Source organism: Rhinolophus hipposideros, assembly GCF_964194185.1.
Source record: "Rhinolophus hipposideros genome assembly, chromosome: 19".
Classification (NCBI taxonomy): domain Eukaryota; kingdom Metazoa; phylum Chordata; class Mammalia; order Chiroptera; family Rhinolophidae; genus Rhinolophus; species Rhinolophus hipposideros.
In genome coordinates, this window is record NC_138065.1 from 1037288 (window position 1) to 1054950 (window position 17663).

Consider the following 17663-nt stretch of genomic DNA (forward strand, 5'->3'; position numbering starts at 1 on the left):
CTCCTTAAGGCAGGGCCTGAGTGCTGTGGGCATGTTTGTGAGAGGCCACCACTGTGACAGCAATTACAACTCACCTACACCACCTGAGAGGGTCCGGGCGGGCAGCGGGGGCCACCTGTCCCTCCGCACCCCAGCCGCGCCGGCACCGGTGGCTGAAGCAACAGTGCCCCCTAACGGTTGCTGGCGGGACCGCAGCTTGGGGAGGAACCTCCCGTGGGCCGGGTCTCCGGCTTCCAGCGGGTGGAAGGGAGCAGACAGTCCACACCAAGGCCCGGGGCTGAGACCACCACTCACACGGAGCACGCAGGCACCCCTGCCCTTGCACGGGCCCAGAGGGCAGCCGCGGGGCAAGACGTCTCCCCTCCACTCACACCCGCTCCCTCCACAGAGCTGGACATTGCGGGCTCAGGAAGTGATGGGTATCCAGACGGAGAGGAGGGATTGGGAGTAGAAGAAAAGAGCGCTGTCTCTGCAGACAGAAAATGCTGTCTGTGCCCCCTCTCCAAAGGTGTCGGGATGGGGTCGCAGTCCGGTGGTGGCTGGCCCAGAACTTTTGGGAGAAGGAGGTAGGGAAGCAAACTTTACTGCCATCCACAGCCGAGAAAAGAAGTGGATTTAATAAAGTAGCAGGAGAGATGGGAGTTAGATGTCAGAAGGGACTTCCCAACTATATGGGGAAGTTTTGTGGAGGGAAGAAGTGTCTCCTGGGTCACAGACAGCAGGACACACAGGTTGCCCTGGGAAGGGACAGGTGGACACCTATCACAGAGGAGGAAGGAGACGCAGTGACTAAAAGAAACACCCTCCCTGATTTCCTCCTCGCCCCTAGAGGCAGACAGAACTCCAGAAAAAAATGACCTACAACTGGCTGGGAAGGGAAGGGATGGAGAGGAGGCAGCTTACATAAAACAATTACATGTTTGCCAGCCATCCCTTGAACTGCCCTGTGCCCTGTGACAAGTGGCCCACCTGGGCAAAGACCCTGGAGGGTATGGGTGTCATGTCTCACCTCCTCCAAGCTCAGGACCAACTAATGCATCTTTGTGGGGTAGAGAGCTCAGCGTGGAGTCCCCCAGAGAGAGGCCCAGAGGCCTGGGACCGGCTGCATGTGGCCCCGGGTCAGCGAGCTGTGCACTAGGCCAGGCCTCGGTGGGGCAGGACAGTGGGGCACTCACAGTCTCTCTTCACCTGGCTCTGCTGCGAGTCTGACCCCCACACATTCTCCAAGAACATCTTTTCCTCATGCTCTAGGCTGGGCAAGACTCAATTTCTGTGACTCTAGGATGGGCAGCACGCTTTTGTGACCCCATCATGGTCTGCATCTGAGGAGATTAAAAACAACAACAAAAAACCCCATTGGGAGCAGAGAAAAGCAGATACTTCCTGGAGACTGCTGGAAGCTATGGGCCCACCACAAAGCCACACCCCTGGAGCCCCCAAGGGGCTCCCCCATCTTGTCTTTTCCAGCCTGAAGATACCCTCCCCCTCTGGTGAGCCCCTCCCCCAGAGCTGCACTTCCCCACCGACTCAGAATAGTACTTAATATCAATAATTCCTTACGCTGACAAAGAGCTTTCTATTTCCAAAGTGAGTGTGTGTTAAAATCCACTTTAGAGAGGAGGCGTCAGTGATCCAAGAGACCCCGGGACTTACCTGAGACCCCACAGCCAGTTCCTGGAGCTGCCGCCCCTCCCACCACCCTCCCAGCCTGCCTCAAGGGCTGAGATCAGCTGACTGGTCCTTCCATCCCTCCTTTGTCTCGAAATTACATCTTCCCTGCCAGCCTTCCACTTCCAGCTGCAACCTGCTGTTCCAGCGTCAGGACCACCCCAGCCCGATACAAATGCCACGATTCCATCAGTCTAGACTCTTCCCTACCCACTGGTTGGCACCCAGCTGCCCATCACCTGGCCAGTGCTGCTGGGACTTGCTCTCCCTGCCCCCACCCCAGCCCACCCCTGGTCCCTGAGGCTCCCCATGCCCTTTCTGACCTCTGCACCTTCCACCGGGCACTGTGTACCTGCTGCTGTGTACATGGGGTTAGTGTCAGGAGCGCCCTAGGAGAACAGAAACCACACTAGGTATTTGCACAGAGAGTATTGAATAGAAGGGACTGGCTTGACTGGTGTGGGCGGGCTGAAAAGCACAAAGGGAACATGGTCACACAGAGATCACCGCAAGGAGAAGCCCCACCCCTGGGCTGGGAGAACAGGGGGTGAGTCGAGGGTTGTCAGCAGCTGGGCACTCATGGAGGGCTCCCGTAGAGGTGGGACCAGATCCCGGAGGAGGTGGTGCTACCCACCTGGTGCAGGAGGGACGTGGAAAAGCAGCAAATGAAGCAGCAAGCCCCCCACTGTGTCCCTCTGCGATGGAGAGCCCGCTGGAAACATGGTTTGCTTTGCGGAGTTTCAGCCACGGCCTCACAGAGCACAGCAGAGAGGGGTCAGAGCTGGGAGCAAACAGGCCAATGACCTGCAGCGCGATCGATCGTGACAGCACTGCAATGCACTGAGCACGGCCGCGCCTGGCACCACTGTCACACACAGAGCAGTCTGGGGCGCTGTGGTGATCCAACACTCTGCACAAGGAAGTGAGAGGGTTTGCCCGAAGTCCCACAGCTAATAAACGACGGGGACGGGGCTCAAAGAGCTCCGCCCCTTATGTCCCGCAAGGTGCCCACACTGGGCTAAGGAGCCCTGGCAACAGGTGGGCATGTGTCCTGTGGGCAGGGACGGTGCCTTGTGCAATTGTCAGCCCCAGCACCAAACTGCCTGGAGCACGCAGTGGGACCCAGGGGACCCAGTGGGACTGCCTGGGACCTCATGAGGCCCTGCTCACAGTAGGGCCTGCAGTGGGTGACGAGTCACAAAGGCGGGGCAAGAGCCAGGCTGAGCCCTGGAGGAATGCCCCATGTGCTGGGCGCAGGCCCGTGGATAGGACGCGGCCCCCTCAGGAACTGTGCTAGGGCCACTGCTGCAACAGGACTGAGGTGACACTGGACCTCAGCACTGCCCTTCCCAGACCTTCAGTGGCTCCCTGGTGCCGACCAGTTAAAGACGAAGCTGCCATGCAGGCTGCCCCTCGGCCGCTCTCCAGCCCTCTGCCCTGCTCACCCACGCGGCCCCCAGAGGCCACCACAGCTCAGCCCCCACGCCGTCACTGCTCCTTCCACCCAGAGCGGCCTCCATTCTCCTCCACCCCGAGGATCGCCTCCTCTCTGAAGCTTTCTTATTTTAAAAAAGATTTTTATTAAAATATAGCTAACATACACCATTATATGAGTTTCAGGGGTGCACCATAGTTATTCAACATTTCTATACCTAAAGAAGTGATTTCCATGACAAATACAGCCACCATCGGACACCATCCACACTGTCACAATATTGTTGACTAAAACGACTATAGTCATTTTAATTTTTCAGTTACAATTGGCTTTCAGTATTATTTTATATTAGTTTCAGGTGTACAGCAGAGTGGATAGACAGTTATGTAATTTATGCAGTGATCCCCCTAATGAGTCTAGTCCCCACCTGAAACCACACATAGTTGTCACCATATTAGCAACTATTCCCTGTGCTGTGCCCCACATCCCACGACTACTGTGTAACAGCCAATTGGTGCTTCTGAAGCCTTTCCTGACCTCTCTCCCCCAGACCCCCTTGTCCCAGGCAGGAGGACCACTCCTTCCTACACCCACTGGACCCCATGCTTCTAGCTTAGCTCCTGCCATTCTGAATTGTCTGGGATTGTTTACCTGTGTATCTCCCCTACCCGCATGTCTTATTCTCGTAGCCCTTGACATGACCTCACACTCCAGCACATAACTGATTTTCAGTGGCTGCTTGATGAATGAATGATAGCAAACCAGCCAGGGCAGAGGGCGGAGAGGAAAAAGTACTGAACCAAATCTTAGGGAAGCCTACCTCCTAGTCGGCTTGAGCAGTGAGGGTTATTTGCTTCTCCTGGCCTCAGTTTAGCTCATCTGTCAAATGGAAAGTCTACTGCCAGGCTCACGGCAGATGCCTGAGCTGGGACATCTGCCAGCCTACCTGCTTCCTCCTTCAGTGGCCATGGGTGACGTTCGGGCTGCACGCGGGCAGGACCAGGAGCCTGTAACACTGGCTGCCATGACTCCCTCTCAGGCACAGCGTCTACACTACACGCTGGACCATGCTGGATGAGAGAAGAGGGGACCCGTTGAGCCCCATCCCCTCTAGACCTCGAGTTCCAGCCCCCAGAGTCTATGAGGTGCCGACTCCCCTGAACCTCTTCCTGTCCTGACCCCAAAGACGCCCCCGCAGCTTCACAGATGCCTCAGAACACCTGGCACTTCCCTGGCTCCTCTGGGGACCCTTGAGACGACCAGGATCCTCTCCACTTGTCCACTGGTCTCCCCTCCTAGTGGCCTCCGAGCACCATGGGACCTGACCCTCGGGCCACTCAGAACCCCCTCTGCAGCCTGTGACAACTCCCAGCACCCAGTGTCCTCACAGTCTCTCTGTACCCCTCTGGGCACTGCCCACTCCGGACACAAAGCCGCTGGCACGGGGACTCCCTGGCACGGGGACTCCCCACAACCCTCCTGCCGGCCAGCTCTCTCCTGGGCAGTGTTGGGATTCAGCCTGAGGAAACTCTGGCAGCACACACGTCCCCAAATCACCCAGGCAGGGGAGAGGAGAAGGAGAGAAGTGGGGCGGCAAGGGGGTCCAACCCAAACCCCACCTGCTCTTCACATGGCCCCAAGGCGTGGCCCTGTGCTTGGAGCGCCCTTTTCACCCTTGACTTCTAATCAAGTTCCAGCCCAGGTGCCTGGGGACTCCCGGCCTGGGCCCAGGCCTCCAGACAGAGACAGCGAGTGATTCCATTTTAAAGATGAAAACTGCTTCCGCTGCAATTATCACAAAGTGTATGGAGTACTGGGCATGGTTTCCAGGAGCGGGCAGAGCAGAGCGGGATTGCAGCTACACCGAGCCGCGCCTGGGCATCAAGGGGCTGCAGGGAGACGCTCCTGCCGCTGTGATCCATTCCAGGGCAGGTTACAGAGCAGAGGGCAATCAGGCGTGAGTGGGGGGGACTTAATTGCAAGCAGCACCAATCCCCTGGTGTCTCCTTCGCAGGGGGATAAATGGAGACAGAGCCCGATTCCAGGCTCCTCCCTGTCTAATAGGCAGAATTCCAAGATGGGGTGACCAGGATTCTGGATTCTCTGCAGAATCTGGGCTGGGAAGGCAGACCCGTGGGCTGCAGGGGCTGTGCAGTCCCTCCACGCCCTTCCTTTCTGCCTTTTCCCCTGTTCCCATCTTCCCCAACACCTCTCAGGCCCAGCCCCAGTTATGGCTGGGAGGGTTGTTGTTCTTTTCACTAATCCTCTTGCTTCAGTCTTTCAGAAAAACACTCAACCTCCACCTTGAAGGAGGCTACGTGACCCAACGGACCTGAAGCTCCCTTCTTGGCGAATAAGAACAAATGTCTGTACAGAACACATGTCTGCCCTGCACTGTGGTGTGAGCGTTGACTGGAAGGTGTGGGACACTCGTGTACATGTCCTGAGATTCTCTTCGTCGACTCCTTATTTCCAAAGTCTTGCCACCTTCCTCAGAGCACTTTCCGTGCGGCCTGAGCTGACTGAAGTCCAAGGTGAAGTCCTAGGTCTTCACAGAGCACACCCTGAGCCTGTCTCTCTGGGTCCCGACCATAATCCTGTCTCATCCCAAACAGCGCACCACGCAGCAGCCACGGAACCCGCTTCCTGAGTGAACACTGCGACCAAAGGACGCAACCGCTTCTAAGTCCCTTCCTGTGGCATAACCTTGACCAGGGGACAGTGGGAGGGAACAGGCAGCTGGGGAGGTAAGCCCCTCCTTTCTCCCGCCTGTGGACTCCTTACTCCAAGGTGTGGTTCCACCTTGTACCCTGTCTGGACAAGGGTCCCTTTGCCAAGTGAACAAAGCCCATCAAGCAGCCATGGTGTCTGATTGAGGCTCATTTTGAAATGGTAACCGAAGCAGCAAGGTTGTTTTGCATCTTTTTCTTGCGTCACCCCTCTTTCCCTCGTCCTCCTCACCCTGAGCGTGTACCTCTCAAGGAGAGGGTCACACTTGGATGCTTGCATTGGGACCTGCTAAGACACTTACTTGCTGAGCTTGCCCTGCCGACTGGAAAAATGAGCTGGGTGCTTCCTCTGTGTAGTAGACAGTAGACGGCAGGGATTCCCACCAGGCTGGTTCTCCTCCCCTGTGGGGCGTGTGGAAGAAGGCACACCCTTGACTCTAGAAATGAGCCCAGCCACGCAATCTGCTCTCACTACTGATGTGTTAGCAGAAGGAGCGCGTTTCATTCTGCGGGGGAGGGCATTTAGGAAGCAGTGTGCCATCCCTTGTGCCACTCTGTCCTGGGTGCAAGGCCATACCCATGCAATCCGGGGGTGTCCCCTCCAGCTGCATGACCACTGGTGGCAGCCCCAGCGCCACTGTCCCCAGCAGCTACCCTGCAGCACGCCATTTCTCCCGTGCATTTTACCCCTCTTCTAGAAACATCTTTCCCCGTCTTCCTCCACAGCACAGCTCAGTATCTTTTTCTGACGCCCCAAGCCACGCACGCGCACACACGTGCGCATACACGTACACACACGCACGCACACCAGGGGCTCCCGGGAGCCCGCCCACACCACTATCTCCCCACCATGAGTATTCATGGGCACATCCATCCCGCCCCACACAACCTGAGACAAGATCCTCTTTCTCTCTTGGTTCTTTGTACCAAGAACAGTGCCTGGCACAGAACATGGACTGTTGGCTGTCACGGCGTGAGATCTAGGTTCGGCTTCAACTCTGTCACCAACTTCTGAGACACGGACGGACCCTGGCCAAGGCGCCCCTCTGAGCTTCAGCTTTCCCTTCTGGAAAATGGGGATAATGTTCTCAGTCCCCTTCTCATGTGTGAGGATCACGTGAGAGAGAAACTAGTCCTCTGGTGGCATTCAAGACCTCACTGAAGTAAAGAACAATCGCTAACAGTGGCCCAGCTACTAGGGGCCTGCCCAGCTGGAGGACACCTCCCTCCCACCCTCCCCCAGGATTGCTGGCTTTGCCAGCCCTGACTCAGCTCCTTATCTGCTGGAGGATGAAGCCAGGCCCCCTCCTAACCCTTCCTCTCAGATTTTATATGACCTCAGAATGTCATTCCAGAAGTCTGCCCGCACCCTTCCTGCTGCAGCCCTGCCTGCTCCCCTCCTAGGTCCCCTACCTCAGGTGTCCTAAGAGCACAATCCTGAATATAAACCTCCAAGGATCCTGCAGCCCTGAGGCTGACCTCCCCACTGCCACTGCTCAGGGCAGAAGCAGAGAGAGAGGGGGAGTCCCAGTCTGCAGGGAGTGGACAGAGAATCGGGGAGCCAGGTCAGATAGCAGTTGGGACTCCCCAACAGCCAGGCACAGAGTGACACAAAAACCCACCACCACACCGCCACCACCTTTAGCTGCCTAGCTTCCGGGGGAGGGACCAGTGTCTTACGACTTTCCATGACGTGGGTCCTCTGCCAGGGCCAGGGCTGTGGGGAGGCGACATTTCCTGCCGTGGGGGCTGGGGTGACAAGCAAGTTGCTGAGTGTGCACACCTTGTGGGAGCACACACACACGCCCTGCTCCCAGGCTCCTTCTGCACCCATGGAGTTCCCCCTGGCCCAGGGAGGCCCCCAAGGTACGTGTGACATTGAAGAATGTGTGTGGGAGGGGACAAGACCACCAGGTCCCAGCTCTCTTTCAAGGCCAGAGCCCCCACTCAGAGGATGGGGCCCACCCAGAGCCGGAGCTGGCAAGGCTGATTGCTGGTGCCCATAACCCCTTTTCCTTCTCTGGGGCTGCAGGTCCACTCAGCCCTGAGCACAAAGGTGACAGGGTCTGCTGCGTGCTTCTTAGGGAGGAAGGAGGAGGGGGCAGGAGGGAAAAGGGAGGCGCAGAACCCTGGGCCAGAGGAAGGCCTGCCTTCCCTCCCTGACTGTGGGACCTACTCCAGGCCACTGGAAGGCCAACAGACATCTCAGCTCCCCTTCGTGGTACCGTTTCCAGGACAAGCCTCTCTGCTGCCTCAGCCCTTCTGTGCCCCCTGGGCCCGTTCCTCCCCCATGTTCCACCTGCATTTCTCCTACTGTCATAACCGTCCCTTTCCTCCAGGTGCCTGGTCAGAGGCATGCAGGGCCCCTCTAAGCCTGCAGGGGGTGGGGGACACGGAGACAGGCAGTCCCTCACTGAGAAGCCCCAGCTGTCCTCTTTCTGCTCACAGGGAACCGCAAAGCCCCCATGCCAACCTTCAGCACCTTCCAGCCGTTGGACGTCACCAGCAGGGGCTGCCAGGGCCTGGGCTTGCTTCCGAGGGCCAGGCTCCAGGCCCTGAAGGTCGAGGAGGCCCAGCCCAGCCCCAGAGCCCCCGCTGTCCACGCCTCGGTGAGTGGGGGCCTGGGCCTGCAGCAACTTCTTCTGCTCCCAGCCCTCCCCTGGGGGAGGACTCGCAGATGGACACAGGCCAGCTGGGAGATGGCAGGGGTGATGTGGGGCACAGAGGGAGGGAAGGAGACAAGCTGGGAAGCTCAGGCTGAGTCCCAGGTGACCAGGGCACAGTGTCTGAGTCCAGAAGCAGCCATCTACATCTTTGTTCACGGCCTTCATTTGCCGAGCACACCCTGGTCTTCTGGCCCCGCCAGTCCCCCCTCCTAGAGGATGAGCGCTCCCTCATTCTGGCCTGGGGGGTGACCTCCTGCGTCATTCCTCAGCCCAGGGAATGACCTTCTGGCCACTGGAAGGCCTCTCCCCATTTAAGCACAGCCTGCCACTCGCTGCTGCTGGAGCAAAGGCCCAGGAGCAAAGCGGGGAGCAGAAGGCCTGCCAGGGAAACCAGGACAGTTGGAGCTGAAGACGAGACTTAAGTTAGACCTTGGGAAGGGCTTTCTGGGCAATTATACGCTAAAACAGTCAAGTAGGATGTGGGGGTTGGGAGTTTCCACCCCACGCCCAGGAGGGGCTGGGCATGAGGATGAGAAGATGGCCGCTGGCGTGGAGTCAGGAGCAAGCCCACTAGTCATGGCTCCTTTCCCTCCTGGAACTCTCCCCCTGACCAGGCATGTCCCCAGGCCTCAGGGGCTGCCGCCAGCACAGAGGACGCTGGACAGGCTAACGAGGCGCCTAGGGAAGGAGAGCAGCCCCTGCAGGCCGAGACTCGGGCTTGGTTCCAGAAGACCCAGGCCCACGGCTTCCTGCAGCATGGGGCTGCCCCTCCCTGGTTCCACGGCTTCATCACCCGGAGGTGAGTCACGGAAGAGTAAATGGGCCCAGAGAGGCGTGGGGACAAGTCCTGGGTCTCCTGGCGGGTCAGGAATAGGCTGAGGCTAGGAGTCCAGGTACGTCTCCTGGAGGCTCCCGGGGCCATCCACTAAGGCACCTCTCCTGGGGGAGATCACCGGAGAGGCTCCAGCCCAACACCCTCAGTGCCTCAGTTTCCCCTCTCTAGGCTCAGTTATCCTCCCCTATCTAAGGCCTAGCTCCTCCTGGTCTCCGCCTGTGTCCCTCAGGCTTGCCGGGCCCTCTGCTCTCTCTTCCCTCCCTTGCAGTTCCTCAGTTTGCTTCTCGGGTACCTGTGTTTGCCTCCTCTGTTCCGCTTGTAACGTGTGACATCTAAAAGTCTATTGCCATCCCTTGTGCTGCGCGGCCCTTCCAGGATGAGGCCAGGATGCGGGTTGGAAGCTCTCCTGGGGGACCCACATCCCCTCTCCCACCTCCACTCTTCTCTAGCCACTTCAGCCTGCTTGGTTGGGGGTAAGGGCCCCCCATGAGAGCTGGGAGACAGCGGAGGCTGGGAGAGTCAGAGCAGCGCTGTCTCTTCTCCACACCCAGGGAAGCCGAAAAGCTGCTGGAGACCAGGCCGCAGGGGTCCTACTTGGTGCGGTTCAGCGAGAGCGCCGTGACCTTCGTGCTGACTTACAGGTGAGGGGCGGGGCACCCGCTAATCCGCTAATCCGAGGGGCTGAACTTGCCGACCCCTCTTTGCTCTGACCCCCTTCTCCTGCCACTGGGACTGGGACACCCTGGCACAGGGCGCGTGGCCCCGGCCCGGGGAAAGGGAGCGGGAGGCATACCTGGTCGCACCCGGACTGGCGCCCTCCAGGAGCCGGACTTGCTGCCGCCACTTCCTGCTGGACCAGCTTGAGGACGGGCGCCACGTGGTGCTGGGTGAGGACAGCGCCCACGCGCGGCTGCAGGACCTGCTGCTGCACTACACCACGTGCCCGCTCAGCCCCTATGGGGAGACGCTCAGCCAGCCCCTCGCCCGGCAGGTATGAACCACCCCGCCATCACCACCCCCGACACCGCCCTGGCTCTCAGCCAGGGACCTAGGCCGCGCGCCGCCTCACCCAGAGCCAGGCCGCAGGACGAGGCCCTGTCTCCTCGCAACGGATTACCCCGCCATGCCTCTTGCCCACGCGCCTGGGCCGGAAGCCCTTCCAGAAAGATGCGCTGGGGAGGGGCATTAAGAAACCATCCCCGCCGCACAGAGCCACCAGGGGCTGAGAGTGAGAGTGCCCAGACAGGCGCACGGGTCATTTGTTGTTTATAGTAAAAGCTGTTTACCGAGTGCTGGCAGACCCTGGAAAGAGAGCCAGAGACAAGACAGCCGGGTCCCAAACCCACACATAGAGGCCATCAAGTGTGAGGGAGATGGTTGGAAATAGAGGGTAGGATGCCTCCTCCCACCTGGCAGGCAGCCGTGTCTCCTGGAGGACGTTCAGGCAGGACCACTCTATGCCAGGACCGGTCTGTGCACTGGGAAAAGAGCAGGAAACAAAACTAACCAAAATATCCCTGCCTTCACGGAGCTTAGAGTCTGATGAGCAGAGACAGGCAACCAATACATACTACAGAGAACACGTAATCCATCCAGTAATAAGTGCTGGGAAGAAAAACCAAGCTGTGACAGGGAGTGACAGGTTTGGGGCTCTTCTACATGGAGACAGCAGGGAAGGCTGCTCTGGTAAGGGGACATTTGAATGGAGGCCTGAATGAATGGAGTCACAGCAGACAACTAAAGGAAAAGCATCCTAGCCAGAAGGAACAGCAGGTGCAAAGGCCCTGAGGTCGGAGGACGCTTGATGTGTCTGAAGAAGAGTGAGAGCAGGAAGGAAGCTAGCATGGGTGGTGAGGTGGGAGATGAGGTCAGAGAGGTGAAGGGAGGGGGCCCTATGGACTCTTGTGTGGATTTGGGATTTTATTCTGAGCTAAAGACTTCTCAAGCCTGCTGCATTTTTACAACCGCCCGGCACAAATAGAGACTGGCCTGCCCTGTGTGTCAGAGGAATTAAGTTTAATGCTTGATATCGCCCGTGACCCCAGCTCCGCCCTCTCCCTGGTATCCTTGCTATGTCCATCCCCGTTCCTCACCCAGGGGACCCAGGGCACGCCACATTCCTGTGCCCCTCCCCCACCCCCCTCCCCCAGCCAGACCCTGTTATTCTGTCCTCCTGGATCACCTGCCCACCCCACGGCCATCCCTCCCGCCACGCACCAAGTTCCTCTGGCCTCCTTCTTTCCCAGCAGACCCCTGAGCCACCAGGACTTTCGCTAAGAACTGAAGAATCAGACTCGGGAAGCAAAAGCCAGGACTCACGCACCCAGTACAGCCCAATCTTCAAAAAGGAGCAGCCCGCAGCCCCCGCACAGAAAGAAGGGGCCGGCGAGCCAAAGGAGGTGTGATGCTGGAGGGGCCCGCGAGGGGGCGGGGCCGCGAGGGGGCGGGGCCGCGAGGGGGCGGGGCCGCGAGGGGCGGGGCCTCGGGGGCGGGGCCCGCGGCGGGGCGTGCGGGGCGCCCTGGGGCTCGTCCCTGTGACCCCCAGGCCTCCCGCCTCGCTCCTCTCCTAGCCCTCCCAGCCGCGCAGGCCCAAGCCTCCTATCCCCGCCAAGCCTCAGCTGCCCCCCGAAGTCTACACCAGCCCGGCTCCGCGACCCCGCCCGGCCCTGCCCCTCAAGCCCTCCCACCCCATCTACCACGAGCCTGAGGAGCCCATAGCTTTCTACGCCATGGGCCGGGGCAGCCCCGGAGAAGCCCCCAGCAACATTTATGCCGAGGTGGAGGTGCTGTGGGCAGGGGGTGACAGCCCGCCCAGCGTCCCCGTACACTCGGTCCTCCGGAAGTGCCGGTCCAGGCCTGTCCCTGGAGGCCAGGTACATGGGGGTGCAGGGAAAAGCTAGACCACAAGAAGGACTTCCTGAAAGCTAGTTGGGGAGGGTAGAGTAGCTGGATACCTGGGTCGGGGTGAAGATCAGAGGGTCCAGGCTGCCAGCATCCTCTGCCTTCCCCCACCTGAGCCTGCCTTTTGGTCAGTACCCCTCTCACCCAGCTGGGCCTCTTCAGACCCACCTGAGCTTGGCCCCGCCCATCCTCTCCTCCCCAGTCTGAACTCGGGCCCCGCCGCTCTGGCTCCCTCCCCTCAGCCTCGGTGGCGCTGCCATCCTGAAGGAGGGGTTTGGAGTCCCTGTGTCATCTCAGAAGAGCTTAAGGGAGGGGGCACCTGCACCCCGCTCCTTCCTGCACCCCCCCTCTCCCTCTTCTGTCCCCACCTACCGTCTTCTCACTGATCAGTTCCAGTCAGCACCTCCTGGCACGTGCTGGGCCCACCAGCTGCCTCTGCCCCTCCTCAGGCCCTTCCCCAGCCTCTCTCCCCATTCGCTCCCGGCCGTGTGTCTGCCCCACTCACCCACACGCCTGCCACCTGCTGTTGTCCTAGAGCTGACGCCCCCAGCCCATATCTCCATCCCATCCTCTCTCCAGGCTCCCGCTCAGCTCCCCAGTGTCCCCCGGCTTCTGGAACTTAGTAACAGCCAACACTGCCCTCACCCTGCCACCATTGCTCCTCCGGTGCTCCCTATCTGCATTGATAACCCTCTGGCCACCTGCCGGCAGAGCCAGGATCCTGGGCTCCCTCCACAGGTCCCCACTCCACCCCCCTGTAAGCTACTGTTTCTACTGGGTCTCTTCCTGTCCCCAGGTTCGGCCCCCTCATCTCTCATCGGCACTTTTCCAAGAGCTTTTTCACTGGTCTCTAGCCACCAATCTTGCCATTTCTGCTGCACTCCTCCCCAGGAAGCCACAAAGGTGTTTCTAAAACAGCCGCCTGGCCCATGAGGCCCTCCATACTTGGAGGGGGTGGGGGGTGTCACCTCCTCAGCCTTACCACTCATCCTCCCAGAACTATGCAGTTTCTCCAAACACACCAAGTGGTTTCACACCTCCTGGGGTTTGCACATGCCAGTCCCTCAGCCTCCAGCGACTCCCTGCTGCCTGACAACCTTCTAACCACCCTGCAGACTAGCTTGCCCTTCTCACCTGGAAAGACGTCCCAGACCTGGCCACAGAGGCCATCCTCTGTGCTCTGTACACATCGGCCAGGCCATTGAGCACCTGAGACGGAGCAGAGTGGGCTCCCCGAGGGCAGGGCTAGGACTCACTCAGCTCTTTGCCTCGCACCCAGCACAGTGCCTGGCACAGGGCAGTTACTCAGGAAACGTCTGCTGCATGAATGAGAGGGATTTGGCCCTGCTCTGTGCAGGCCATCGTCTGTTAAGACCAGATGTCTTGGCCCTTGAGGCTGCAGGTGGGCCCGGGAGGGGAGAGGGTGTGACCTAAGACTGTCCCTCTCTCTGCAGAACCCAGGTGGCCAGCGACTGCATCCTGAGGACTCTGTGGCTGGACAAGACCCTCCCGGGCCCCAGCAGCCCCTGCCTCACTGGGGGCACACCCTCCCTCACCACTTTGCTAGACAGCTGCTTCAGGGGCCTCCTCAGTAGCTGGTGAGTGTGAACTGGGGAATGATAACCAGAGACCTTCACACACACGCACAGCCAGGTGCCCTTCTCGGGAAATGTGGACGGCACAAACTGTCGGTGATCAAGGCTGGAGAGGACCTCAGCCTCATCTGTTGCAAAGATGGCACAAAGGTGTCACCTTGTGTGCCAGCTCCAATCTATTGGTCCTGGATACCCAGGGCGCTGCAATGGAAAGGATGTTAAGGTCGTGTCTGAACTCAGCAGAAAAGAGCACGTGATTGATGAGTGGTGTCTGCTATGGGGGAGAGAAGGAAGAGGAGCAGCTTCTCTGCCCTTCCCGACCAAGTCCAACTCCCTCCCTTGCTGTGCAGATGGGGACACAAAGCCGGAGAGGGCTGCCGTCGTGGCCAAGGTCGAGGACGAGAGCCGGGCCTCCTGACCGCTGGTTTAGTGCGGTGTTCCTGGCCCCACACCCACTAAGTCTCCTCTATAGGGAAATGTCAGAAATTTCCTCAGACGGGAACCCTGCTGCTTCCGAGTTCCGCTGCAGGGGGCTGGGTGCTGTTTCCCCTCCTCCAGGGCCCAGCTTAGCCCTGTTCCCCTGACAGGTCTGGGACCCCCATAAAGAAGCCTGGAGGTCAGAGGAACAAACGTGGAGTCCACTCCCTATAAGGGGGACACAGCTCAGTGCCCTCCCAGAGCCCTCAGTGGTTGGCACCCCTCTGAGGACGTGGGCCCTGCAGCCTCGCCCTGGCCCCTCCTGGAGGCTCATTTCCTGGGCCCTCTGAGCCTTTGGGTCTGGGCCCTGGTCCAATGCTGCTGTTGTCTGAGGATTGGTTTGGCGAGAACAGATGTTAGAATTGTTTGTTGATTCTTGTCTGGCTAATAAATCATCACCAACCACCTCCCCCCACAGGGACCCAGGCTCCTTCTGTCTCTGTCTCCGTCTCTCATACTGTGGAAGGCAGGTGCCTGAAGCACCACGGCAGTGTGGGGAGGGGTCCGGGGGCTGAGACACATCAAGACAAGAGACACAGACTCCTCTCTGCAGTGTTCCTTCCCTAACGGGCTGGCTGGGCAGGTATCCTGGGGTGCCAGGCAAGGAGGGGAGTGGTTGAGGAGCAGCCCCTGCACCCCCTGCCCCAAGCCCCTGCCGAGCGCAGGACTGGGAGGGGGGCATGCCCCGTTAGCCTGGGTGTGGGCCCTTCGATGAGGGGCGGCCCTGCAGTGGCTCCAAGGCTCTCCCTTGTGCCTTCCCATGAGCCTTTGCCTCGTCAGGACCCCTTCCCTCCCAGCAGCCTCCTGCTCCCCACTGAGCTCCACTGGGGCTTCAGCCACCTGAAGGGAGGGTCTGCCTGTGTCTGTTGTTTCAGGCTGGGGGCTCCCTGCGGCAGGGCTGGGTCTGCCCCTGCACTGCCCTCAGGCCCAGGTACCCCTGTGGTCCCCTCTGTGGCCTGTCCAAGGCCGTCAGTGCCTGTCATAGGCACAGAAATCCCCCAGACCCTTCCCTGAAGCCATGTCCCCTAGGCCTAGGGGCCGCCACCGCCACACCACCCCCAGCCTGGCGCAGGTGCCAGCCCAGTGACTAGCACATTTCCCTCCTTTCCACTCCAGTGCTCATCAGCTTAGGGAGAAATAGGGTTGCTGAGTCAACAGAGTTGGGGTTCCACTTCCTGCTGGCTGTGGGTCTGGGCTGCCTCCTGAGCAAGAGGAGAGATGGGGCAGGAGGGAGGGGAGCAGATGGTTTGCCGAAATCAGAGGGAAAGGAGTCACCTCCAGGCTTGACTCCTCATGGCAGGGGAGCAGGCCGAAAAAGGAGAAGGTCCCTGTTTAGAAAGAGCTGGCAGTCAGAAAACAGGATTTCCTTGGACTTTGGGATGTGACAGGATGGGCGGTGTGGGGACCAGTGACTAGAGGGGGCAGACGTCCAGTCTCTCACCCAAGGGGTGGTGGGAGACCCAGATGGCCTGGCTCTGGCCGTGCTAACCAGCTGCAGCCTCTGGTGGGCAGACCTTTGCTCAGAGCCAGTTCCCCACACAGCTTAGAAATGGGGACATCTCCTTATCTACACACAGGGCTGCACAGATCAGACGAGGCCATCCCATCCTCCCATCCAAATGAAGGCACAGCACGGCTAAAAGGGCTTCAGACCCTTTGTGACTGCTCTCGGTCCAACTAAGTGGGAAAGGGAGGTCTAGAGAGGGCAGGTGACAGGGAGTTGGAGGCAGTCAGGCCTGGATCTTGTCACCCCAATCCCGGGCTCCCCCTTACAGCACGGCCCCCCAAGCAAAAGGATAAGATCTCCCCCCAGGGCTCCAGCTGCAGGCCCCGCCCTGAACACCAAGGTAGTGCGGCCCCGCTTCCCCTCACACACGGGCCCCTGGGACACCTCAGCGTGGAGAGTGCGGAGCAGGTAGCGCCCCAGCCGGGGAGCAGCGGGCCAGGAGGGTGGGGGCACGTCCCAGCTGACTCAGCCTCCCCGCTTCAGAGCCTGCCAAGGCCTGGCTGAGTGGAGGGTCCAGCTTTGGCCCAGCCCCAGCCCCTGCAGCACATGGCTGCCCTGAGCCTGCCGGCCCTCGTCTTTCTTTCCTGCTCCAGCCTCTCTCCCCTGAGCCCCCCCTTGCATTCCTCAGCAAAGCAGTCTCATAAGGTGCCCTGTGCCTCTGGCTGGGGACAGGGGGCTGGAAAGCGATGAACCCCGTAACCTCAGCTGCCCCCTCCCACAGTACACCAGCCCTGGGAGCCCACCTGTCTGTCCCTGAGGCCTTCCCCTAACTAGCTGTACTGGCCTCCGGACACCGACCCTACCTGAAGGCACGCGGGGCGCGGAGGGAGGTTAGGGCGGCAGCAGAGCTCCCCCAGCGCTACACGGCTTCATCCCTCTAGACTGCGGCTTCTGGGGTAGCAAGCTCAGCGCCCAGCTGGACTGAAGACCCACGGGCCCCTCCCCAGAGTCGTGCCCCCTCCTTGTGGCAGCATGGCCATCTGCGGTTCCTAAGTGGGACCCCTGTGCGTCCCAGCTTGGTCCTGATCAACGCGAGGCCACACTGGATCTGTCCCCACCCCCAGCCCAGGTCTGCAGGGCGGTTGGGACCCAAGGCCTGTACCCCTTCCTCCCTCTGTCACCCCGCTTTTCAGCCTGCCACTGCTAGCCAAGCGCCATCCATTCCTGTCTCCTCTGCTCTCCCTTATCCCTGCCTGTCTTCTCGCTACTGTTTATTTACCACCACCAGGAAGCCCTCCTAGATAGACTGTCGATTTTCTAACCTGTCAATATTTCTCCTGGTGACTGAGAAATTCCACCCGCTAAATAAAATGTCATCGTTGGTAGGACTAAAAAGTAACTTTAAAAAAAACATGGCTTAAGATTTCTCGCAGAGAATCAGAGGTGGCGGGAGTCAAAGAGGAAACTTAGAGACGTCTGACCTAACTGCCCGCTCCCAGGAGACTGGACTCTGTCTGCGGACCACGTCCTGCCCCCCAGCCCAGAGCTCTTCCCACAGCACGATGCAGCCCAGGCCCTGGGGAGGGGAGAGCTGAGGTGCTGAGCCCCGGGAGGGCAGGGCTGCCCCGTGGCCTGTGGGAGTGCTGGGATGGGCTGGCGCTCCTTACTGACGAGCAGCTGGAGGCACGACTGGGACAACTGCAGGCCGAGTGTCCCCAAGGGACACAGGAGCCCTGTCTGGCTCCAACCCGAAGTAGGTCAGGTTTCAGATAAGCGGTGGTTTTCCTGTAAGTGATGAAGCCGTCCTCCGCAGTTAATGACAAACAGGCTGGACTAGCCGGGCACACAGACCCAGGGCGAGGGGAGAGGCTGGCCCCTGCCTCCTGCGCCTCAGCCCAAGGCCCACCACA

The 17663-nt window shown here is 59.8% G+C and overlaps 1 protein-coding gene across 1 annotated transcript; it reads left to right on the forward strand.

Annotated features, from left to right (window-relative positions):
• Positions 1–7664: 7664 nt before the first annotated feature.
• Positions 7665–14720, forward strand: SH2D2A (SH2 domain containing 2A; the record flags this gene model as incomplete). Its single annotated transcript, XM_081025252.1, has 9 exons — positions 7665–7698; positions 7865–7888; positions 8281–8441; positions 9113–9297; positions 9885–9974; positions 10156–10324; positions 11583–11732; positions 11904–12206; positions 13689–14720. The coding sequence occupies 9 exons, from the start codon at positions 7665–7667 to the stop codon at positions 13827–13829; spliced, it is 1257 nt and encodes a 418-aa protein (XP_080881378.1). The 3' UTR covers positions 13830–14720.
• Between the last annotated feature and the right edge of the window lie 2943 nt (positions 14721–17663).